Source organism: Ruditapes philippinarum, unplaced genomic scaffold (genome assembly GCF_026571515.1).
Source record: "Ruditapes philippinarum isolate M1 unplaced genomic scaffold, ASM2657151v2 ctg1282_1_1_1_1, whole genome shotgun sequence".
Taxonomy (NCBI): domain Eukaryota; kingdom Metazoa; phylum Mollusca; class Bivalvia; order Venerida; family Veneridae; genus Ruditapes; species Ruditapes philippinarum.
The window spans coordinates 14,773-41,121 of NW_026854582.1; the positions used below are offsets into that span (position 1 = coordinate 14,773).

The following is a 26,349-nucleotide window of genomic DNA, read 5'->3' on the forward strand; positions in this document are numbered from 1 at the left end:
CTATATTTTGGAATGTCCCGCTAGATTGCTTAGCCAGCTGAGCATAACAGCTAAGCATTTTTACACTATATTAAGGAATGCCCTGCTAGATTGCCTAGCCAGCTGAGCATACCAGCAGATCATGTTTACACTATATTTTGGAATGCCCCGCTAGATTGCTTAGCCAGCTGAGCATAACAGCAGAGCATTTTTACACTATATTTTGGATTGCCCCGCTAGATTGCTTAGCCAGCTGAACATAACAGCAGAGCATTTTTTACACTATATTTTGGAACGTCCCGCTAGATTGCTTAGCCAGCTGAGCATAACAGCAGAGCTTTTAACACTATATTTTGGAATGCCCCGCTAGATTGCTTAGCCAGCTGAGTATAACAGCAGAGTATTTTTAACACTATACTTAGGAATGCCCTGCTAGATTGCCTAGCCAGCTGAGCATACCAGCAGAGCATTTTTACGCTATATTTTGGAACGCCTCGCTAGATTGCCTAGCCAGCTGAGCATACCAGCAGAGAATTTTTACACTTTATATAGTAATCGCCTGCTAGATTGCTTACCCACCTGAGCATACGAGCAAAGCATTTCTACACTTTATTTTGGAATGCTCTGCTAGATTGCTTACCCAGCTGAGCATAACAGCAGATTATTGATTTCCCTATATAAATCGTAATGCCTTTTTGCTTAGCTCACTGTTAACTGCTAACTTCTCACATACTATATTTATTTGGTTAAAGCTTTATCAAATCGTGTACCAGTCTCTATAGTTACACAATCATTTGACCAATTATTACTTTTAAAATTAAATATTTACAAACGCTATGTTTGACATATAAACTTTTGTATTATAAAATGTAAAAAACGTTTCTATCGTTCATGTCACACCACACGCCATATATAATTGTAAAGTATCTTAATTCAAAACATCTGTTTTCATCATTTTTCTCTATTAAAGTTAAAAGAAAAACATGAATGGAGCATAATTTGTGCGGACAAAAAAATACATTATCGAAAATAATTATTTAATGAAAAAAATTCAGAATTTTCGATTTCACTGACAAAGATCTTAACACAGATAATTTTAACTAACACATCTAATTTAAAAGTAAGATTTATATTACGGTTGCAAATTGAAATAGCTTTATTCAAAACATACGCTACAACACCAGGTACAATGATAACATTAAATACACACAGTATATATCATTTACAACAATATTTTGTTTGTTACATTAGATATGTGATAAAATGCTAAAAAATGTCCATGTCTCAGCTGCGCTTCGGGCCATATACCTTCCTCAGTCTTACCAACCAGTCCGTAAACTTGCATATTGCCTTCAAGCCCATGTTTTATTTGTTAAATAATATACTACATCAATCATTGTAACCAATATAACTCGCTTGTTAATGAATAAGGCAAGTTTTGCAATTGATGCACTTTTCTTGTATACCCACAACTTCTGATATTTTCAAACAACAAGTTAATAATAATTCATACAAAATATTAATTTTAATAAATATTTTCAAAAAAGATGATGCATGTCATTTAAAAACTTCGTGTTATTGTGACCTGTTAAAATTGAAAAAAAAAAGAAAAAAAAACTTGTTATGTAAAGCTCTGCGACGTTTCTATAAAATTAACAATAAAATATAGGCAAAAACAAAATTGTCACCCTTAAAGGTATATCATGTCCCAGAAAAGATTAAATTAAAATAAAAACTCAAGTAAACATGAGTAGTATACCATTTGAATAATGGTTTAAGATAAAAAATTTAATTAGATGTTTGTAACCTGAGGAAAGTAGCTCTAATTATGAAGTTATTTGTCATCAAATTAAAGTAATGTAAAAAAGTAGTATTTTGCTTCCATACAAAATACTCAAACACTATAACTGAAATTATTGCCAAAATGCAACAGAAGAAACAGATTGTTCAAGTTATTGGCCAATGAGAAACTTTTGTAACTATAAAAGTACACATAAATAAGAAAAAGAATTCCGAGGCATGATGGGCCTTTAAAGTTTAAACATTCTGTTTTTTTAATGTATACAGCTGTGAGCGCGTGATCGAACTATAAAATCGATCACCAATCAATGTCTGCTGACATCACAAATAACGTGAATCAAGATAAGAGAAATATATATTTTAAACTGTCAATCAATTCAATAACAAAACGTTTGGGCAGATCTATAATTTTACAAGGCATCGATATTGGATAAAAAATTCTATTATCTAACGGGGACTATTTTAAACGCGCAAGAATCAAATTTAAATGCGGAGAAATTAGTGCGACACATTTTCATCACAAGAAGTTTATATAACTTTACTCAAAGGAAACAGAACGTTTGATATACCTTTATTTTAATATCTTGTATCAACAGTAAATGTATAATGGTGTTTAAATATTAACAATATAACAGCATTATGAAAATTGCAATAGTTGTAGCAGTAGCTGTAATACATATCGGAGTTTGCTCAGGTGAGTGGTTTCCTGCTAGCATTGTAACAAAAATAGTGTTCATAACTAAAAAAAGGTTGCTTTCCGAGTTGGTACTTAATTAAATTTTTGAACTATTTTTGTTTTATTCTGCTACTAACAAAATTACCAAACGCCAATCCATAGTTTATCTAGGAATACAAAATGCAAACACAATCTTTAAATGGGGAAAAAACTAATAATTTTACTTAAAATTGTGATATTTAATGTTTTAAGAAATATTGAAAAATATTATAATTTAGTAAGTGATACTGTCCATGTTTTATTCAAACTTTTTTAAAAACTTTGCTACCCAGTCATACCCCACAAATAACCACAGTCGCACAAGACCGTCTATAAGGCTATCAGAAAGCAAATACATACACACGTTTGTTGAGAAATAATGTTCTTTTAAAGCTGCACGGCCACAGATGAGCCAAAATATATCAAGAAGATCACTATTGGAAAATTTACTAAAATTTTAAGAAAGGTAAAAACATTCAAGATCCAAGTTATACTTTTCATGTTATGTGCGGTTTATGACTGATGTTGCAGTATTTTATTGCCATATTTGTACTGCGTTACTAACGTAGAAAGGGCTATTTTTGCATTTGTTGGCGACTTTCTGGTAGTTTTGTTTGGATTGTAAGTGCCGATTGCAATATGTACGTTACTTTATTTGTTCTCGTCACAATATTTTACTTTTTGATACATTTCATAAATTTTCATGAAAATTAACATGAATCTGGAGGCGTGCTGGTTTAAGACATTTTGAAAGGTTGAAACAACGATTTTGAGAAAAACAAATTGTTGATGAAAAATACATAAAATAACATCAAAATCAGAATTTAAAAGGTGCGAACAAAGATTTACAGTTTGTGTTTCATTCAGACTTTTATACTTCTCTGAACAAACAATACTTTCGTGAAGTTATCAAGTGAAACCTATTAAAACGTGAATTTAGAAGACAGCAGGATTCCATTGGGCTTCGAAATTAGCTTTTGCAAAAATACATTTAATGTGTTTTCTATGCTATTTCAGATAAGGTGTTTTATTCGAAATATGACTTGCTTTTAAGAAATTAAGGATCGTCTTTCTTTTTTGTTGAAATTATCATCTTGATTTATTTTTGGACTTGATGAATTTAAATTTATAATCTAATTTGCATTTTTATAGGTTATCTCTAAAGAATATAATTATTTCGATGGATGTTTAGTTTACTCATAGATTGAAGACATAAGTTTATGATGTCAGGTGTTTGCGTACCGTAAACGTAGATTGTAATAAAAATATTTTACATCAATGGATATAGATACTATTTTTAAAAAATATTTGTACTATAGATAATAGTTTTAGAAATATGTTTGTACTGAACTTTTTAATTGAAAGAAAAAATGTTACTTATACATTTGTTCTTGTATTTACGTTTGTAAGCTTAGCAAACAAAAACACAAATTTAAAAGAGGTCTCATTGAACGTTCCATGATTTGTTCCGGTGCATATGAACAAATCTGCAAAAGTGACCGAAGTTTAAGTTATGCAAGTAATACATTACATTCTCAAAACAATGAACCATAAGGTTGGATTTATCTTTAATTCTTATTCACCAATGTTTGAAACTTAGACAGTGATGAATGACATAAATAGGCCCCGGAAAAAGAAAACATTTTCTCAATACAATAAACAGCTGCATGATGTTGTTCCTTTTGCGCTTTCTTACTAATCTTTCTGTTGTCACTTTAAGACAAAATTCAGGCGTTTTACGGTAACTCAGTTTGTTTATCACCGTTTAAACTTATCACAGGAGATAAAAGAAATCACTGTACCCTGTCTTAAGGTCGTTGTAGTGAAACCACTGGCTTGTCACCACTGTAGGTTCGAGTCGTGCAAGCAAGCGTGTTCGGATTCTTCTCACGTGAGGAAGCTATCCAGCCAGCTTACGAAACGTTGGTGGTTCTACTCAGTTGTCCGTCTGTGCCTGAAATAATGCACAAGGGGGCACGGCACATAAGATCTTCTCACGTCAAAAAAGCTAAGCTGAAAAGTCGCAATATTACCTATACTGTATTGGTTGGCCTTAAAACCTACAAAAGAAATAACAACAAAAACTCAAAAATTAACAACAAAAGAATTAAAGAAAAAAGTAATTGAATGCATATGCATATTATTTTTGACTTGAATTGGAAAAGTAAGAATGCTACAAACTTGTAGATATAATCAAATTTTACATTTCTCGCTATAACAAATGTTCCATTTGATGTGTATGCCATTAGCTGAATTAAGCGTTAAATTAAAGTACACGATAGTAAAAGACCTTCAAAGACTAATGGGTAAAGTACTCATTAATAAATCATACAAAATCATACTGGGTGGCGGTTTTGTAACAAATTTATATAGGTATCTAAGAAAAAAAATTAAGATTAGTTTCTTTATTCATGTATATATGAGTAGATATGCTACATCAATCAAACAGTTTATAAAACAAATTTTCGTTTAAGTGTACATAATTTAATATTTGGGCAGATATCAAATTTATTAAAATTATTAACACAATAATGCGTGAGTTTAATTTGTTTTAAGTATTATCTTTATAAATCAGACATTAAAAATATCTCTTATATTGTTTTTTAACAATCCAATCTTATCAATATCATGCGTTCAGAATATTTTGTAGTCTCATTTTGGCATAAAAGAAGTAATAGAGCTGTATCGTATTTACGCTGGTTTTGAACAAAATTTTATTTTAATTATAAAAGCGAGTGATAGTCTTAATTCCAGGTCTATTCAATAGTCTTGATAACATTAAAACGGCGTAGATTTTAAGGTCTAATGGTAGACTGCAAAGTGTAATTTAAGACCGTCATTTTTTTACTTTGTCGTGTGAGCTTAAATAAACGTGAGCAATTTCATCAAACGTACCCAAAGAAATGGTAAATATAGAAACCTTTAAAGCCGCCTATCATGGCAAAATGAAAACTGTTGCTTGGTCGGTTTGACTGAGCCTGTCCAAAGTGGAAAGTTGTAATTTACAACGTTGCTCAACTATTCTTTGCAGTACTAGACCTGACCCAAAGAATTTATTTTTCAATGAATATTGTGTCGTATAGTACCTTAGTCATTTGTTCAGTTATTTAAATAAACGACATACAGCGAATCGTAAAGACCATTGTCATAATTATCTAGAAGAGTTAACATGTGTTCCGTCTGTGCATTTTGCAAATAGTACATAATAAACGATAGAATAATACGCAGACATTTGCAATACTGTATCGGACAATTATCGTTTTAAAATTAAAATGGCTACAATTCAGAAATATCCGTTCAAATCGTTCCAAAATCGATTAATTAAAAGCCAGGTAAAGTAATATGTTCGTCTCAAAAATTAAATTTACAGTTAGAATCTTACAGTGACGAGTCTCTGTTATTTTGGGAAGCCTGACCAAGAAAAGAATTCACACCAAAAGATTCCGTATTGAGTATTTATGAATTATTTCTCAAGCGAAACACTAATTGTTTAGTGTAGTTTGCCCTTAGAATGTTGCATAAGGAAAGCATGATATCTTTTCTACATTAACTCAATCGCTTTTCTATTATTACTTTTTATTCGACACTGACATGTCCATTAGGCGAGATGGTTTCGTTTGCATTAAATTATTGTCGTATTCTTATCAGTTCAATCAACAAAGTAAAATACAAACCATTACTTATTGATTACTAATTAATTTAGTATACATACCAAACGAATGGAGATGCGATACGATCTGATCAAAAGAGATGATTGCATTTGTCTTCACGCCACACGCAATTATGTGATTTTTTTCTACCAGAGTAGGACACATTTCTTGGACGAATGATTTGCTATTTTGATGTTCGGCAAACCAAAAACAAAAGAAACTTTAGATTCCTAATTGGTTCTATTTTTACCATTATGATAAATTGAACACCTCGTATATAAGTTAAAGCAGATATTGGAGAACAAAGTAATTGAGCCGCGTCATGACAAAATCAACATAATGGGTATGCGACCAGCTTAGATCCAGACAAGCCTGCGCATCCGCGCAGTCTGATGAGGATCCATGCTGTTTGCTATCAGTTTATTTACTTGTTATAAGGTCTGTAAACGCACTATGTTGGTTTTGTCATGGCACGGCTCGTATATTTTGCGTATTACAAACAGAGACATTTTTTCAGATAAAAGTGAAATGAAAACTCATTGGATCTATTTTGCTAGCCAAATGAAAATAAAGACTTAAAATTGACTGCACTATTTTGAATACTAGAAATAACAAGTAAAAGATAAAAGCAACAAAACTATTTTACAATCGCATCATGGCCGTTTGTACGACATAAATTACACACAAACGTAGAGAGTATAAGAGCGTCCTGAAAGGCAAAATTGAATATAATAGCATACTCGGTTTGATTGTGCCTGTTCATTGGCGGTCGCGGAATTTGCAAGCTACTGTGAACGCACCCTCGCCCAGCACCGGTTTAAGAAACATTAAAAGACATGTAATGAGTGAAATTTTCAATTAAGAAACATTCTCAGATGTATTCACACAAAAACAGCATTTATGCAAGTACTAATATTATAAAATTAAATAGAACAACTCCAGTTATTATTCAATAAAATCGACCACACTCTGTTATCATTTAATAGAACAGAACAAATTTTGTTTATATTCATTAGAATATAACACACTTTGTTTTCATTCAATAATATAGAACATACTTTGCAATTGTCCAATGAAATAGAAAATATGTCACTATTCAATAAAATAAAACATAATTTGTTTTTCAATAAAAAAGAACATATTATGTTACTATTCAATAAAATGAAGAGCATACTTTGTAATTAATCAATAAAATAGAACATAATCAGAATGTACATATTTATTAGTACAGTTTTAGTGCGCGTGTCAAGGGTCTTTTAGTGCTGCCTACTATCAAACAATTTCACCTTTGTAATTTCAACAGTGTCAAATAATTGAACAAAATCAATAATTACAAAATATCCGAATGACACTGTTCTAAATTTTAATCAATTATTCAGTATAGTTTTCTTCTCGTTACGGGGTACATATCAATAAATCGACAAGAAAAAAAGCTATCTAAACGGATCTCAAAGTGACCATAAATCAAACCCGAAGCGAATAGTATGTTTGACCAATGAACCATATACATGTTTGATGTCTTTTGTATTGTTATCTAAAAGGTGTTTGAAAACATTCGATTTCAGTTTGTCTATAAATATAAGAATAATGAATATATATCACTAATTATAAATGCAAATGTGACCGAGGAATTCTTCACTAGGGTAGTTATGACAAACATGTGTTTGTAATGTATTGATGATTATTATAGAACATATTATGTTCCTATTTCAGGATAAAGGGTTAATTTCATTATTATAAATATATTTTCTCAAGAAACTAGAACACGGGTTATACTTGTTAAGGACCTTTCACATTAGTGAGAAAGTTTTGTTTTTCTAGCTAGTTCAATTCACTAGAAAAAGTATAAGTATATTAGAAAAAAAATCATGATATGAATTTAATTAGAAAGATAAAAAAAGATGTTATTCGAAACATGGCGAATGGATTTAATGATATCTTACAGTAGCATGCAGTAGATAGGTATATACCCAATATACCAGACATATGTCATTTATTTATCACTTTATGAGTTTTTAGATATCATTTCGTGCAGTGAGTCTTTTTTAACTTTTAATTAAACAACAAAAAAATACTTCTTTTATTGTTAACATCACTTCTTCTATTTATCGTAACATTATTTTGAAGCTGTCGTAGGTATAATAGTATTAGTCGATGTTGATTTAAAAACAAAATTATGTTTAAAGTTTTCACCAAATAAACGTAATTGTAACATATGTCAATGTATTATATTGTATTGATATTTTGCAATATTACAAATAGAAAATGAAGCACAATAAATAATGTTGATATAAGACTTTGGTATTGCGACATTTTTTTTAACTGTACCGAGCACAAATCTCACCAATAGAACACTTTCTCTTGATTCATAATTGTACTTGATAATTTGTATTTAGAAAGCTAAACAATTCTAGTTGTTTTTAAATGGCTATGTTTGTAGAAAGCTGTGTTTGCCTAAATAAAAGCTATAACAATTCTATGTTTTCCTTTCAATTTAATCTTATTAAAATAGATGTTTAAAATTTGGATCATGTCACATCCGTATATACAAACAAATGGAACAAAGAAGATATTTATGGGGTTTATTTGTATTATTATTTATCATTTGAAACATAATGAAAAATCAATTTGCTTATTATTCAGTTTTGCTTATATAAAAATACAAATTTAAAGTACAAAAAAATCACAGAAAGTCAATACATGGGTTATTTGTGTGAAGAATCTAAATCAACACTGTTTGTTTATTTAAAAAGCCTTTTGAATTCTGAATGAATCGCAATGTATTAAATTTTTGTAAAGAACAACACCTGGCCAATACATTGGTCCGATAAAGGCAAGCTACATTTGCTCTGGGAAAGGTACTACATGTACTTAAGCATTGAAATAACCTAAATGGTGTTAATACAAAAGGTAAAGGTCTTTTTTATTATTGTGTCACTCCTACTGAAAAGGTCAGCACTTTCTGACTTATGAGACACTTTTTGCGTGCATACAATGCACCTCCTATCTGCTACCACTATGTCAGGCGCCAGGCGGATAGAAATAGGTAACCATTCATTTTAATTACGAAGCGGTCATTTCGGAACGAGTCCTCAAGAACAATTCTTCCTTCAATTAACGCTCCACGTGGGGCTCGAACCTTTAAGGCGGAGGCCTTAACCTTATAGGCTAACAGTACTAGTTAATATTCTTATTTATATTTATTTATATTTCAGCTGCTTCGAAAGTTACAAAGCTTTCTCAAACATGGGGCGGTGCAGGTGGTGACGTAAAGATAACCCTTAGCGGTCAAGGTGAGTGTTCGAATGTATATCAGATTTGAAATGAATCGTATTGTAATTTGCTTTTCTCTTTAACTTACAATGAATGCTCCTGTTTGGAATCAAACACTTATGTTTAAAGATAAGATTACAAATCGTATGTCACTGTTAAGCCGTATCTTTATTGTGGTTTGTTGTGAACCTGACTGAAGGAAGCTTTGAAAACTAAATGAACGAACGAACAAACGAAAGAACGAACGAACGAACAAACGAATGAATAAATGAATGAATGTTGCTTTTGTGAATGAATATTAATTTGTTGTACTAGCAGTGAGTAGGAAAAGATTGGTACATTGATAAAGTTAAGTTTATTCCCGACCAGCTCTATGCGATTAATGTTCTGTTCAAAAGAGTGCAACAGCTTTATTTTTTGCTTTTGTAAATAAATGTAAGCGTAAAAAGAGCATACTTGATTTAAATACTTTAATTTGTTATTTTATTCGTCATTCGACATTCTATCTTTTGATACATGGGAAAACAATTATATTTGTATGTGATTTTGCAGGGTTTTCTGCGAATCAATTTAGTTATGGTGCCGGACAGGAAAACTTGGGAAATAAAGTGACCCTACTTGCGGAAAAGGAGACTCACGTCTGCAAAATTCATCCAAATGACTGCACGCAAACCCAAATCGTTTGCTATACGCCAAAGTAAGTGTGCTATAAAATCTTCTAAATACTATGTTGGAACACCATGAATTTAACTTTTTGTATTAGGCACTTACAAACCTAAATGAGAACATAAATAAAACATATAACTGGATTCAAGTCAGTTGTGATTTAAAAACAGTATGAAAGGTCATTGATAAACTAACAGGGGCACTATAATAATAATAATAATAATAATAATAATATCCTTATTTAAAGAAGGTTACACATTAAGAACATACAATAACAATCATATATATCTTATTTCCAAAGTGGCCTTCTGAAAAAGAAAACAACAACAACAGCAGGACATGCATAGGTAGAAAAATGAATGTATAATATGTAATTTTTAGAATAATACAACTCATATACTTTCGACAGGCACTCAACAATTTTTGTTTAAACATATATGTATATAGCATCATTTGTTCGTTCGTTCATTCGTTCGTTCATATATTTATTCATTCATTCATTCACTCACTCATTCATTCATATGAACATCAAGATATGCTTTGTATTTTTCTTTAAAACATTTAAGGTTATTAACATTACGAATATTTAAAGGTATATTGTTCCAAATGTTCATGCCATAATAAGAAAATGTGTCTTTAATATAATTTGTTTTAGGTCTTGTCCATAATACAATATCTTTCCGTGACCTAGATCTTAAGTTATATATTTTGTTGTCGGATAAAGTTATCAGTTCTGTCATATACGTCGGTGCCCTGTTATTTAAAGTTTTAAGTTTGCACTGGCAAAGCACCAGTCAATATATCGAAATGAAACAAAAGAGCATGGAAATTTCCGTTTTAAATATTTCAAAATAATGTGCATATTTTTGAAAACAACAACAAAAAAAACAAGAGCAAAACAACCTTTATTTATTTATTTTTAAACGTGATAAATTATAAACGTAATATATATTACATGTACTTAATTCTCAACAGATATGCTAAACCATTCCATAAAAGCTCGTTATCTCTGATGTTGATGTTATAAGGGTTGGTATGAATATGTTTATGTACGAAGGAAAAAACTATCCTGCTTATCCTCCCACAAGCGCCATGAAAAAAATTATTTTCCTGGTTTACAGCACTATTATAAAACGATGACAATGTAAAAAGCAGAATAGCATTTTTACCTTTTTTTACCTATATGAGCCGCGTCACGACAAAACCAACATAATGGGTTTGCGACCAGCATGGATCCAGACCAGCCTGCGCATCCGCGCAATCTGATCAGGATCCATGCTGTTCGCTTGCAAACACTATTACAAGTAGAGAAACTGATAGCGAACAGCATGGATCCTGATCAGACTGCGTAGGCTTGTCTGGATCCATGCTGGTCGCAAACCCATTATGTTGGTTTTGTCGTGACGCGGCTCAATTATATTTCAGGGGATTAACATACAACACTGCTTATTCACTGTACGTGACTGTTGACGGGAATGTTGTGACAGACATATGTAGTTGGTGTACATTTACGGTAAGAAATTCTGACCTAAACACCTGAATATAATAACAAAAACAACAATGAAATTGTGCTAATTTTCCTTGTCATTATATCATACTACATTATATTATAGTATACTCTAAGGCGAAACATCTATATACCCTGCGCCCTTGTTTTGTAAATGTATAATATGCATGTAAACACATCATTTTCTACACGAGCCTATAGCTCTCATTTACCGTTTTGTATATAGATACTTTATAAGTAAAGGTGCTGGGGTGTATTTAAGACGTAGACCTGTACTAACGATATGCTTATGATACAGACATTTTATATATTATTATAGTATCATTATTAATCAACAATGAAAAAAATGTTCTGTGGTTTAGTTGCCCTGATTTAAATTTGGATTAGTTCATTTATATTTAAAACAGTTTAAATAATAAAGGCTGAAAATAAACAATTAAAGTATAAGATCCGTTCGAACTCTCCGAAAATGGATGTCCTGAATATGCACTAGTGACATGTTCAAATCATTATGGTTGCTTGATAACAAATATCAAACAAATCTTATATAATAACTTAATAGACAGAATTACATATTTTACAACTAGTCAATATCTTATGTCATAAATAAACAAATCTTTCCATTAACTTCCATATTACGTTATTATATGTTTTTCTTTCAAAGCCAAGGCGATGGGCAACCCCGGAGATTACTTCAATCACGCCTTTTAGTGGAGAAGTTGGTAAGTTACGATTTGGACTACAAATGAGCCGCGTCACGACAAAACCAACATATTGGGTTTGCGACCAGCATGGATCCAGACCAGCCTGCGCATCCGCGCAGTCTGATCAGGATCCATGCTGTTCGCTTACAAACCCTATAACAAGTAGTGAAACTGATAGCGAACAGCATGGATCCTGATCAGACTGCGCGGATGCGCAGGCTGGTCTGGATCTATGCTGGTCGCAAACCCATTATGTTGGTTTTGTCGTGACGCGGCTCAAATGGTTAATACAACGTAAAAGAAAAATTTTTGGCTAACCAGGAGTATTCTTATCCGACTGACTTACGCTACTCACTGCGAATCATTTGCTCCTTAATCTATTTAGTAACAGAAAAACAGTGAACTTTTGAACTTCACCGACAGAAAAACATGTTCTATTTCTAGCCATCATTTACTATGTTGGTGACACTGGCCAAACCCTAACCTGACATAAGGTACAGAAACACAACAAGGGTCATATGGATGTTTTATAGTTTTCTTGGACACACATAAAAACCTTTCTTGACCTCTTGCAGCACACAGGCACTGACAAATTATGCCGAAAGGTCACAAGCTTACATTTGTTCTCGGAAGCAATACATGTCATTTGCTCACTAGGATAACTTATGACTATGATGCCTCAGCGACCTATTTTTGCAACATGAAACGTATTTTGTACATTTGACCGATACATTTTGCAAATCTTTCAATTTTATAGTCACGTTTGGCAATATTAATAATTTATCTGGAAATACACAAATGTTTACATTAAATACTAACTCCTTCGTCACCCAACACAGACTTTCGTCCTTGACTAGTTAAGGCATCTACTTAAATGAATATTAGTATAACATATAAAAACAAACACTTTCCATAACGGTTTATCATATCAAAGGAGGTGAACGTTACTTGAACTTTATTAGAATTTGTAACTTTCGAGGGTGCTGACTTACCCGTCACTTATAATTTTTTCCTATTATCAATGAATGCTTTTACATCTTTGTATTTAATTGTTTGACATTTAGAAATGATTTATGAAATGATAATGTTTACACCACAATGACACGATTATGAATCGTCTGATTTTTCTCTTTCAGGCAAGATTTTACTTGATATGCACGGACAGATATTTACCTCTGTTTATGGAAGCAACCAGGTCGCCACTAACAACATACTAAGGTATTAAATGCTAATGTTTAATCAAAATATAATGTATTTATATAAAAACATGTCACATTGATACTCATCAAACATTAGATAGAAAATGTCAAAAGTTAAAACAAAATTACATTTTGTCTTGCCTTGGTGCCCTCCCTTCAACAATATTACCGGTGGCCTGGCCTGACACTATAAATCTTTTATAGATATGTATATATGTATCATATTGAACACGTGTATATATATAAAACGATAGCTTTACCTTGAAACAACCATATTACTAAGAACTGTTCACATTATAATTATTCTAAAATGATGTTCAAATTAAGAAGCTTATTCCAGGGCTACGCTATCAAAATGTTTACTAACTAATAAAGGAAAATGTGATTGATATTGTGACTGTGCGTATACCACACTTGCAAAAACTTATATATGTATATAATAATGCAAATAAAACAATTTTCAAATATCGAAGAATATGTAAAAATGTGTACCGCAAATATTTGTGCACATTATATTTAATCAATAAATTACATGCACTCATTTCTTATTGGAAAATTTGACTTAGAATTTACAGAAAATAAATTTCTAATTACCTTCCTTTATTTACATGAAATGTTAAATTGGGAAATACCTTTATAAATAATGCTTATTGGAACTTAAAATATTGACAAATTTTAATTTGAGCATCATATTTTTTAAATAAAGCCATGGAAAAATTGTGTTACAGGATCTTTAAAGCAACCGGGAAGCTTAGCACGTAGAGTCGCTGAACGGTATTCCGAAGATTTCAACAGACTGCACATGTATGTTACACTGTGAAATTTGGCGCCAAACATGGGACATACATTATATCCGCAGAAAAACCCATTCACATGAACAATTTGAAACATTTACTGACTACAATACAAATAGATTTTTTTTCTATTTTTAGATTGTATGGGGCAAAGGGAGAAGGATGCGACCCCTACAAAGCTAAAGATGAGTTGTAAGTATAAATAATGTCTGTAAGAACATTGCAATTCTTTCAAGAAAGCAACTAATTTTGTAACGCCATAAACGGTGGACTTATCTGAATCATTTCGTTTCACCATAAAACAACGTAAATATTTTATCGAAATTATCTAAACTAAAATGTAATCTGTAGTGATTGCACAGATTTTAAGTAATAACGATATTTGAATTCACTGTCGACAAATAATTCACTGTCAACCAATGCTTAAGAAAATGAGGGTCTTATCATAATTTTTTGTACCTCCAAGGTCAAGGTTATAGGAAATTATCAGTTAAAGTGTATTCTATATTTTAGTTACAAACTTGAAATGGACTCGGAGCCTACAGGTACAAACAAAGGCACAATACAGTGTAAAGTCGAGAAAAGTTTTGTTGGAGGTTTTGAACCAAGAATAATAATAACTGCTCCGTACGGAGGGTGAGTCATAATATTTTATATATTCAATTCTTTCAGAGCCATATCACATATATTAACAAGGTTGAATTGTTTACAGCTATATATTAAACAGAGGAACGGATGTAGACTTATGTACATTTCTTGGTGTAAATTTGGAAAACAAAATGAAAATATTCCCGAGAGATTGCCGCACTAGGGCCGTTATTTCATGGCAATCTTAAGGCGTCCAATATTGCTAAGATTTGTGCAGTGACATTGCAAGTAGACTTATAGGGATCGTAATGAAAGCAGAGTGATGGGATGGCTTTCACTTTGAGATCAAACTTGGGCTACCGTATAGGGTCGCCATTATAACGCCTCAATGTCTTATATAAAGCTACAGCAGACTGTATCGCCAAAATAGAATCAAAGGTCTATTGTCGCAAATCTAAGGCCAATTGTCGCAAATCTGAGGTCAATTGTCGCAAATCTAAGGTCAATGGTCGCAAATCTAAGATTAATTGAAACTAATCTATGGTCAATTGTCGCAAAGTTAAATGAAGATTTTCACCGCATTCTAATGTAAAACCGTGTCTCTACCACGCATTAACGTCTTCAACATGCGCTCAGAGCTGTAAGAGCAATAGACAATGCTATACCTAAGGACATCACAACTAAATAAATTATTAATATATGAATTTTATTCATGGACGAATGTGGTCTAAACAGGCTATGTAGTTTTTGTTTTCGTATTGATCATCATTCTGCCGCACCTATCCTACTATCATATAATATACAGACATTCAAAATAAGTATATTATGCAAAGATGGTTATTTATATAATTTGTAATGGAAAATAAGAAAATATGACACATAATATATTATCTGGTTTTGTATTATTTTAGGAGTGTATTTAGTGGCAACTTCTACAGAGTTTCAAGAAAAGGGGTTCGTTATGTGGTCCAGTCTTACACAGGTAGAAAACAAATAATTGAGCCGCGTCATGACAAAACCCACATAATGGGTTTGCGACCAGCGTGGTTCAGACCAGCCTGCGCATCCGTTCAGTCTGATCAGGATCCATGCTGTTCGCTTACAAACCCTATAACAAGTAGAGAAACTGATAGCGTACAGCATGGATCCTGATCAGACTGCGCGGATGCGCAGGCTGGTCTGGATCCATGCTGGTCGCAAACCCACTGTGTTGGTATTGTCGTGACACGGCTCATATTAGTTTTGGGTTTACATGTGATTAACCAAACCTTTGCATAAGGCTTGGTTCTCGACAAGGCGCCGATAACATTATCGTATTTTAGGTATCAATCTGTTTAATTATTGAGAAAATTGGAAAACTGACTGCAATTTTCCCGACATGTTAAGAGTGACACGTTCCATTTATTGTCGTACAACCAACATTTTTTAACTTTTTTACCCTGAACGGATATGATTCGATATGCAATTAATACAGGTCATCTTCAATATTGTGTATTTTAGTACGAATGAAAACAGAATTTTATCTCAAGTCTACATAAGTTTATCAATATCAGACATAAACATATTTACGAATGATCTATTAATGGCGTTTTCGTTATTTTTCTGACCCATGTTCAGAAAGAAAAGATCAGGATCAGGATCAAATGATCCTGATTTCCAATTCTTTGTTTTATAAAACTAAAACTTATCGAATTTTGCTAGAATTAAATTGTACATATTTGAAATGAAAAAAATTGCTGATCTACAAAGAAACCAACATATTTTGGGATAAAATTAAAGAATAATATACAATGCAATAATGGATATATACAATTGACAAGATTTGAACAGTTTTACCTGTACACCGCCTGCCTTTAGCCAATCAAAGCAGATAATTCAGTATCACATGATAACAAAAATGGACGTCAAAAACTTCAATGAGGGATGCAAAAATGGGCTCGCCCAATTGCCATGTTTTGCCGGGTTACCTAGTCGTACAACTGAAAAATACCATTATCAATGTACTAACTCAGTACCAGTCTCTTGCAAAATAATCACAGCAAATTGCAATATTTTTTGCTACATATCAGTTCTGATAGAGTCTAAAAATGAGTATATTTTGTTTTCTTTCAAAAACTTTCACTTAAAGAAAATAACTTTATAAATGCTTTCTTCCGGGCGAGTTTAATACTATGCGTATTGTTATTGCATCATTATCGCATATAGCAGGTCAGTTATAGTCACTTTCAGAAAAAAACTTCGCAAAGCAGTCGAAGGTGTCTATAACGTAAATTCCATTTATAGCATGTTCACAGTAGCAAGTAACTGTTGTTAATTACGCAAGAAGCTAATTCTTTTTGCCGATTGATGCACGTACTTATTAAGTAGCGCATGAAGCCTAACTTATTGTACTACGAGTCAAGTTACGGTGATATTTTTCTCATGGGCAATACTGAGTATCTCCTACATTCTGACCCAGCAGAATCTAACTGAGCGCGTCAAATTATTTTGACAAGAACGGAATGGTAGAGTAAATCAAGTATTTTTGTTGGCTTTATATAATGAACACATGCAATAAAGTATTAGGCAAGAAAGGGAATATTATTTCTATATTCATGGCTGAACGGCGATTCCAAGTATTTTTGGAAATGCTTATACTTGTTAATTGCAATGATTTATCGAATGTGACCATTTTACAGGTATAAGCGGAATATCGCCATCCACCGGAAGTGAAGAAGGTGGAACGATACTAAGAATTAGCGGTGGTGAATACGACGCAAATTATACATATACGGACGCTCGGGTTTATGTAGGAGGTAATTTGTTATGTTTTCTGGAATAAGCAACGAAGCGTGTAAATTATTAAGAAAAGATGTTTTTTTAGTTCCTAGGGCATCACATTTATAAAAAAAGCTAGTCTTAAGCAGTACTCAGGAATATATTGTATGTCTCCTTATTATCTTGAAGCTTGTTTGATATATTGGGAAATGTGCGAACACTTCCGAAGATTCACATGCTGATGGTGAATGCATTTCCTTAAAGAAATTTAATGCAGTTCTTCACTTTCTTCTGTTTTAAGATGCGGTTTGTCCCATAATTAAACTGGAGCGAAGTCAATATATAGATTGTGAAGTACCTGCTAAACGAGACGTAGCTTGGTATGCTGGTATGTATTGTTGTTGTTGTTATTTTTGTTGCTGCTCTTATTGTTCAAATCAATTAACATTAATATCCATATTTACATTGCTGAGAGAATCATAAACATGATCAAAAAAGGCATCGAAGGTAGGCAACTGCAGGAATTCTAAAATGTATTTATGTTTGTAGTAACTGCCCTTGTCTAGTGTTTTTCAATACTTTGTTGGAATTTATGTAAAAGATACGTACTTACTGTTGCTACTAAATTAGTATGTATGAATATAACAAGCAAGTGTCTTAACTGACCAGGTGGTGTTGGGTAACGTAGGTAGTGGGCTAGGGAGTTGGGTATGGGGTAGGGTAAGGTAGGGTAGGTAGTGTGCTAGGGAGTTGGGTATGGGGTAAGGTAGGTAGTGGGCTAGGGAGTTGGGTATGTGGTAGAGTAAGGTAATCCGTTTATAATCATCCGGTGATGTGTTTGACGGCTCTTAGTCAACATTTTAGTTTATCAACATATACAATAAATATCGATTAAGGGTAGTTACACAGTAGCACGTTTATATGAGCCGTGTCACGACAAAACCAACATAGTGCGTTTGCGACCAGCATGGATCCAGACCAGCTTGCGCATCCGCGCAGTCTGATCAGGATCCATGCTGTTCGTTATCAATTTCTCCAGTTGTAATAGGGTTTGTAAGCGAACAGCATGGATCCTGATCAGACTGCGCGGATGCGCAGGCTGGTCTGGATCCATGCTGGTCGCAAACCCACTTTGTTGATTTTGTCGTGACGCGGCTCATATACACATCACCGGATGATTATAAACGGATTACCTTACTCTACCACATACCCAACTCCCTAGCCCACTACCTACCTTAACCTTCCAGCACTAAGGGGAATGACTTTCACTTTTTACTCACGTGGTCCAAATAAAATGTCCCAACGCATATAAGCAGGAAGGTTGTTAATGTTTAAGGCAGTTATACCAGTGATATTAAAAATTTAACATTTCATTTTAAAGGAAATCGCGGAGCTCTTGTCGAAACGTTTGATAGCTCCTTCAGTACGTATGAGGAGGCACGTGACACGACAGTGACCGCTAGCGGGGTGGAATGGCACGACGAGACAAAATATTGTGCTCCACTCACTAATAAATGGACCAGAATGAGGTTTATATTTGATTGCCCAGGCGCCGGAAACTGGGATTTCAACATCTGGGGAGACGAAGGGGCAAAAATTTATATCGATGACGTGCGTACTTCAATTATTTACTACTTTTTTATATCGTATGTTTAAAAAAACAACACAAAAAAAAACAAAGCCATTGTATTCATTAAAACAGTAAAGAAATAAAAAAAATTTTGAAACAGAGCTAGTACTTTTCTTTAAGCAAGGTACTTAGTACTTGGCGATCAAACGTATTTCGTTAACGTTCAAAGTCTCTCAATATTTTCCATAAATAAAGTGAAATGGCATGTCATATTTACACTTTACTTATTTACACAATGTATCAAAATGGCATTATAAAACTATCACATTTACTATTTAACTAAAAGGCTATGTGAAATATATATATGTGTGTGATAAATTATGTTTAATTTACATTTAAAGGACGCCGGTGTGGAAACAACTGGCAGTACTTGGAAATATGCTGGCAGAAAAACTCTTGAACTAGACCAAAAGTTTGTACAATATCTCTTATGTTTACTTTAAAACGCAGTCTTTTTACTGTCATTTCTGTCTTTGGAAGTGCATGGTATTCTCTGGCCTCCGTGTTTGACGTCATAAAGCCTTCGTGACTTGCGTAAAGGTTTTTTTTCTGGCTTCCGAGTATTTGACGTCATAAACAACTCGTGATATGCGTATATAAATGTTCATTGTGTTATTAGCAATGCTCCAGTCGTGCTAAATTAAATGTATAAGATTAAAAAAATGGAAAATAGATATATTCACTCTAATACAGAGCACGTTATCTATTTATATACCTTATCTATTCAAATACTTCATTTTATTTGGCAATAGAGTGAAAATGGTCGTTGTCGGTCAACCTGGTACGGTTGATACATCTTGCGTGCAAATAAGGGCATTTTTCCGCAACTCTACTGCCTTGCCAAACGAAACAAGTAACAGTCTACCAGAAATCCAGAAACTTGTTATAAATTCCACAGTCCAGTACGAAAACTTTGTAAGTTATTGTTATTACATATAATTTGAACAACTATTATTTTAGAAAAATGTAGACAGAAATTTGAGGAATGTCAATATCTTTTATTAAAATGATATTATAATTATATAACAATAATTAGATGAGCCGCGTCACGACAAAACCAACATAATGGGTTTGCGACAAGCATGGATCCAGACCAGCCTGCGCATCCGTGCAGTCTGATCTGGATCCATGCTGTTCGCTTACAGACCCTATAGCAAGGAAACAAGCTGATAGCGATCAGCATGGATCCTGATCAGACTGCACGGATGCGCAGGCTGGTCTGGATCCATGCTGGTCGCAAACCCATTATGTTGGTTTTGTCGTGACGCTGCTCAAATACCTCAAGATATATAGCCTTTTTACACTTTGAATTTCGTTACATTTTTCTTGCATTTATTGATTCAGATTTGTCAACGAATTGTTAACGATTTATTTTCATTTTTTTCCATCTAAACTGTTCTAGACACTGAAATTTACGGACCTTTCGCAAACAACACCGGTAAACACAAAACAGAAGGTTTGCATTGATGGTGGCAATGAAATCGTTAGACTTGGATTATACGGCGCATACACGGGTAAGTCCTCGTACCATTTAAATTTAACATGCTTTTTTTCGGTCAAATAAAGCATTAGTTAAACATACCAGCGGGGAGTTTCTTGGTATGAAATGAAATACTTGACTTTACACAAGTACAAATGGAGATACATGTATCATTAGTCTCTGCAATCACTAACCGACATACATTTTTTATCAATTACCTACAACAATGCTGTATCGACTTGACATGATATGTAGTTATTTTTTTCAGTACTTGTTGATTTAAGCGGCGATGTTACTGCAATAAAAACAGCTTTAGATAATCTCCCTTTCAAAACAGCAACTGAAAATTTTGTTGTCGCCAGAGATGGGGCCAGTTGTGTTGACGTCACATTTGAATCCACAAGAGGTATGAACATGTGTATTTTGTTAAACATTGCTTAGAATTGTAGAGCGTAATAGATTTATCAATATTTATTCCTCTGGTAAAAACAATTACGGAATAAATGGATTTTCTGATGATATGACTGCCATGGTTTTTTCTTCTTATAACAGTTGTGAAAATCACGGAAAAGCACCACCGTCCGTGTCTGGTAAAATTTTCTACTCCGTATTTATGTGATACATAAGTACTTTAATTGTTAGGGGAAAATAACATGTATGTGTCATATTTGAATAAAACATGTAAACATTTGCGTCGCTTTTGGATTTTTATTAATTTTATTAAATGAAAACTATAAAATATATTCACTATTTTTTGCTTTACATAAAACAAAGGCATGCAGCGTGGAAGACTTAGACTTTTCTTTTGCATAATTATGATTAATGTATTTTTGATTTTATTTTTAAGGCAACATCCCACTCCTGGGAACAGATCAATCATCGGGTTATACCGTGCAGTATCTTACACAAGGCAAATCAAACAACTTGGATTTCGCCTTCCAGTTTGTGGACACACCCGGCCCACTGCTAAGCTATGACCCGTTACAGAAAGCTGAATTTGCACCAAAGGTATTTGAAAGAATAAATGAGACATACGAAATATTGACAGTATTTGGTAAAGCTCATATTTGGTAAAACTAAGCTAAACAAAAAAGGCAGTACTCAAGCATTGTTTTCTGATTGACGTACCAATGTTATCTTTCAAACAAATGTAGGTTATGCGAACCAGAAAATTAACAATTACCACGTCGTAGACAACTGCAGTAATTCTAAAATTTATTTATGCAAGTAGTTACTGCCCTTGTCTAGTGTTTTAAATTAACATATTAAACTATGTTGCAATTGACATAAAATATACGTACTTATTGTTGCTGCTAAATTCATCTTAAATCCTAGATTTTATAAACTGACATTGTGAAAGAAACATGGTGCAAATAGAGAAGGCAATAACCTTATAAATTTAACAAAATTAACGGATTTCCTTTAACAACAGTTACTCTTTCTTTATGTTAATTTCATATTGTAGGAGTAATTGTTAAAGGGACTCTACTGCACTTGTTCCATTTTTAAAATCATTATTAAACACATGTTTGACATTTCTAAAGAATCAGAAATCTATGGACTTCTGAGGCAAACTAAGCCTTTAATACTTCATGCATATTGAAAATATTAATAATAATTTGATAGATTCAAGAGGCTTTGGAGGAAATGCTCGGAGTACGATGTCCACCAATGTTTACAGCCAATGCTAAGTATGCGGAGGAATATACCGCACAATCAAGTAAGCCTGGCGAAACACCGACAGCGGAAATTACTCCGTTCTGTGGCAGATTTAGTTGTGAAAACTGCAAGACGTTATATTCAGCTGCTACTGCAGACAAGAAGTTTACTTCTTTGACGGAATCTAAATGGGTATCTTAAACTTTACTTTTTTTGTCTTGGTAATCATGTATTTAGTTCTGATACTTAGCGCTAATATCCTCTTCCACAAGATTATCAATTATTTGACCATTCACATAAAACATCGGATATCATTGGATCAGTTTATATCACCTTAAGCTACACGGTTTCAGTTTGCTTTTGACTTAAAGCCACATGAACAAGTTCGAAAAAAATGACGTATTCATATATTTCAAAATTGTCTTGTAGTTATGCCTTGCATCAAGAGGTCTTGACAACGAAGATATTCGCCTCAAGTTTAGTAATAAACCAGACAAGACTCCAGTGTTATCAAGCAAATTCGTTTTTCAACCAGAAAACATTAAAGAGTAAGTACTATATTTTGGTTTGATTCGGGTTGTACCAGCAAAGTCTTTATATCATCTCATTACGGTGGCATACTATATATTTACTTATGTTTCATGTTTACGTTTCATTATCGCCCTTCTTGTTGATTTAGTTCAGTATCTATGGACTCTTGAATACATGGACTCTATTCTTTTAACTGTATTTACGAATGTAGACAATGTTTATAAATTTAACATGATTATAGCAGTGTGCAATAAAGTCTTGATTTGATATCACAACTTTGCATAATACGTGCTTGAAGAGTTAAAGGCGTGTACTTATTTTTATTGTATCTTTATTGTCGTAAAATTGATCAAAATTACGTTCTTCTCACAAATTAGTCATTGTCTGCAAAATACAATGGAAATGGTCCCAGATCCCGCGATTATTTGGCCGAAATAAGATGCTCTTTAGAACTTATAACCGCTCCCCAAAATAACATCTTTATCAACAAAGTGAATTAATTTAATGTAAACTTGTTTTGCTTTAAAGGGATGGTGAATGGAAATACAAGTGTATTGATGTGCAGGATGCATTCAGCAATAAAAACTGGGGATTAGACAATACATTAGGTTTTGTGCTTGTCGATGCCTCCGTGGACAACATAGATAAAACAAATGATTTCTATGTAGATGAAGTGTTTATTGGACAGACTTCCCCATTAGCAACATTAGGTAATTTGGAATTATAAATGATTTTTAAATTACTTTTTACCGAATTTACATAGCATGGATGTTCTGCATATACTATTTGCAGCTCTCAGAACCCATTAAGGTTTGGTTTACTCTGTGCTATTTTGTATTGATATTTTGAAACATATCTTCTTCCGGAAACAAGTGTATTACACATTACTAAACAAACGAAGAAAATAATCCGGCTTCTTGTTGAAACATCTGTTATAGAAAATTTAAACTATTGTTGAAGTCACATTTTGAAATTGAAAAAAGAATAAGACATGAACAGTAACATGTACTATTCAATATATTTCAGGAAACACTCCTTTTAATAAACTCAGAATGCCTATTGCATATCCAAACGTGAATAAGAAAACAACAACAGACTGGGTATCGGTTGATTACAACAGCACTGAAGATAATTACGCTGTTTCGATAGCACCATTCGACTGTGGACACGACTTTAACCTGCTAACCCTTTCAGAAAGCAACGTATGTAAATTATGAATGTGTGTATACGTTTGTACTAACGGCAAAGCGGGGACATGTGTGCGCTTAAGATGCCGCTGGTCTCTGTTCAATTATATTCAATAAATGTTCGTGCAGTTACAAGCTCGATAAATACAGAAAAGAGTATAAAGCTCTATATCTGTTGCAAAAACAATATAACTTAACAGCTCATAAATTTATATGTTATGTCATAATATACAGCGAAATACCCTTTATCGGTCATAAATATCACGCTGACTTACGCAGTAGAGGGCAATTTGTATATATTTTGACCCTCTTTGGTAGTTTACGTTGATTGTAAGTGTCGTTTGCAATGTGTAAATTACTTTGTATGTTTTCTTCTTAATATTTTACTATAAACACATTTTCATTTTTTTATGACAATTATCATGAATCTGGAGGCATGCCGCTTCAACATACATGGTACAGAACTATTACTCTTGTAGTTTACAAAAAAATAAATTAAATATCACAGTATAAAAATTGACAAAAATTACATATTTTAATTAGACATATTTAATATTTTATCTCACGAAAATAACACGTTTGTGGCATATCCTGCTTAACACAGGTTGTGATTACATCAAATACAGCAGCTACATCAACCTTGACTGACAAGACTGGTAAAATGGTGACAACACGCACCAGTCAAACACAGAAACCAATCAGTGGCAAGTTTAAGATCACCTATAACGGAGTCACTAGTGCTGGTAAATTAAATAACTTTGATTTTTGTAAGCCATGAGTATATCCATAATTCCTTAATTTCAATTTTGGTATGAACTTATGCAAGGGAAACAACTACGTTTAGAAATAAATAAAATGTAAAATGACTGGGCACCTGTTCTGGAATACCTGACCGGTTTAGTTTAGCATTTATATAACATCTCCAGAAAACATTCTCCATACCTGACTGTACTGATCCGAGGGCAAATAAGTTTATTGTGATTTTTTTTCCAAATTCAAATTAGGGCAAATCCTTTAAACGAAATTTTTAAGGGTAAGGGTTAACATATGTTGACATATTTAAATGGACAATAATATCTTGGAAACTTGGATAATAGTTATCATATTGAATAGAGGTTACTTTCTTCTGAACTGTTTAGATATCGAGGCATTCAATTTAACGGAAGAAGCACTCAAAGATGTATTAGAGACATCCGTAGAAGATTTAGGAACTCTAGACATTGAAAGATCTGAAGATTCCACGTGTGCTAATATGGAGTTTGAAATCACGCTGACAGACAGACCAGGGGACAGACCAATTATGACGGTAAGTATTCAATCGTTGTGATTGTTTTAGTACATTTGCAATTTGTTCATAATAATGAATGTATAGTGGGTGATAACGAAACTTTTCTAAAAGGAAATTAGAATGCTTTATTCATTTCATTCGTCATCAAAACTTCTACGCGTAATTGCATACGGATTTTGTTATTACACTTTTGGAATATGAAAAATATTTCAATTTCTGAATTCTTTTTCTGAGGTTAGCATAATATGGTATGCTCAAATACGCAACCGATGTTAATTATGTGCGTTTGTATATTGTTATCATCATATCCTCATTGATGTTCTGTTGAAATTATGTCTTATAACAAGGTATCGAATGATATGAATTTAGTAACTAATCACTGAGTACTCACTTAATTTGACTCTATAATTTATATTAATTTATCAGAACAACATAGAGTTTAAAATCCGAATTTAAGAACGTTTTAAAACTCCTATCATTATGTCAACTGCTTCATCTTTTATTTGCATAATTTGTTTTAATTACTAGGTGACATATGACTTAAGTCAACCAGACGATGCAAAAGCCTATATACTTCCGGTCAGAGACGGGTACTACTATCATGAACTTATACGTGACGGAGATATTCTTACGTATCACACTAACCCGCAGGTAATAATGAACAAACTTTATGAACGCATTATATACGTAGAAAATTAGCGTTTGCTATGTATACATGACTGTTTTATCCTGAATTGTCATTCTCAAATGTCATATCACCAAATAATTTCAAGCTTAATATGCGTAAAAAAATTGCCGTCTGTTAAATGTGTCGTCTGCTGAGTATTTTTTTTTTCAATAACAAATAAAAGATGAGCGATAATCAGATTGGTTCCAAAGAAGACGCTGACTGATTTTTGGCCATTTCTGATATATTAGATATAGTTAGATTAAATTGAACAA

At 32.9% G+C, this 26,349-nt stretch overlaps 1 protein-coding gene across 5 annotated transcripts in view; it reads left to right on the plus strand.

The window, feature by feature from the left end:
* Positions 1-26,349, plus strand: part of LOC132740513 (fibrocystin-L-like) — an 83,649-nt gene that overhangs the window by 13,743 nt on the left and 43,557 nt on the right. For 4 of the 5 annotated variants that reach the window (XM_060728429.1, XM_060728428.1, XM_060728432.1 and 1 more), the window contains exons 2-24: positions 9,360-9,437; positions 9,970-10,114; positions 11,509-11,596; positions 12,255-12,312; positions 13,431-13,512; positions 14,426-14,479; positions 14,801-14,923; positions 15,787-15,857; positions 17,554-17,670; positions 17,934-18,020; positions 19,014-19,243; positions 19,604-19,674; positions 20,015-20,177; positions 20,665-20,776; positions 21,011-21,148; positions 21,590-21,750; positions 22,369-22,593; positions 22,831-22,949; positions 23,461-23,642; positions 23,959-24,134; positions 24,724-24,862; positions 25,259-25,425; positions 25,936-26,058. In XM_060728429.1, the coding sequence (XP_060584412.1) occupies positions 9,360-9,437; positions 9,970-10,114; positions 11,509-11,596; positions 12,255-12,312; positions 13,431-13,512; positions 14,426-14,479; positions 14,801-14,923; positions 15,787-15,857; positions 17,554-17,670; positions 17,934-18,020; positions 19,014-19,243; positions 19,604-19,674; positions 20,015-20,177; positions 20,665-20,776; positions 21,011-21,148; positions 21,590-21,750; positions 22,369-22,593; positions 22,831-22,949; positions 23,461-23,642; positions 23,959-24,134; positions 24,724-24,862; positions 25,259-25,425; positions 25,936-26,058 (2,909 nt within the window). Of the gene's footprint in view, positions 1-2,294; positions 2,474-9,359; positions 9,438-9,969; positions 10,115-11,508; positions 11,597-12,254; positions 12,313-13,430; positions 13,513-14,425; positions 14,480-14,800; positions 14,924-15,786; positions 15,858-17,553; positions 17,671-17,933; positions 18,021-19,013; positions 19,244-19,603; positions 19,675-20,014; positions 20,178-20,664; positions 20,777-21,010; positions 21,149-21,589; positions 21,751-22,368; positions 22,594-22,830; positions 22,950-23,460; positions 23,643-23,958; positions 24,135-24,723; positions 24,863-25,258; positions 25,426-25,935; positions 26,059-26,349 lie in introns of those variants that run through there. The other variant, XM_060728430.1, reaches the window with a different exon arrangement.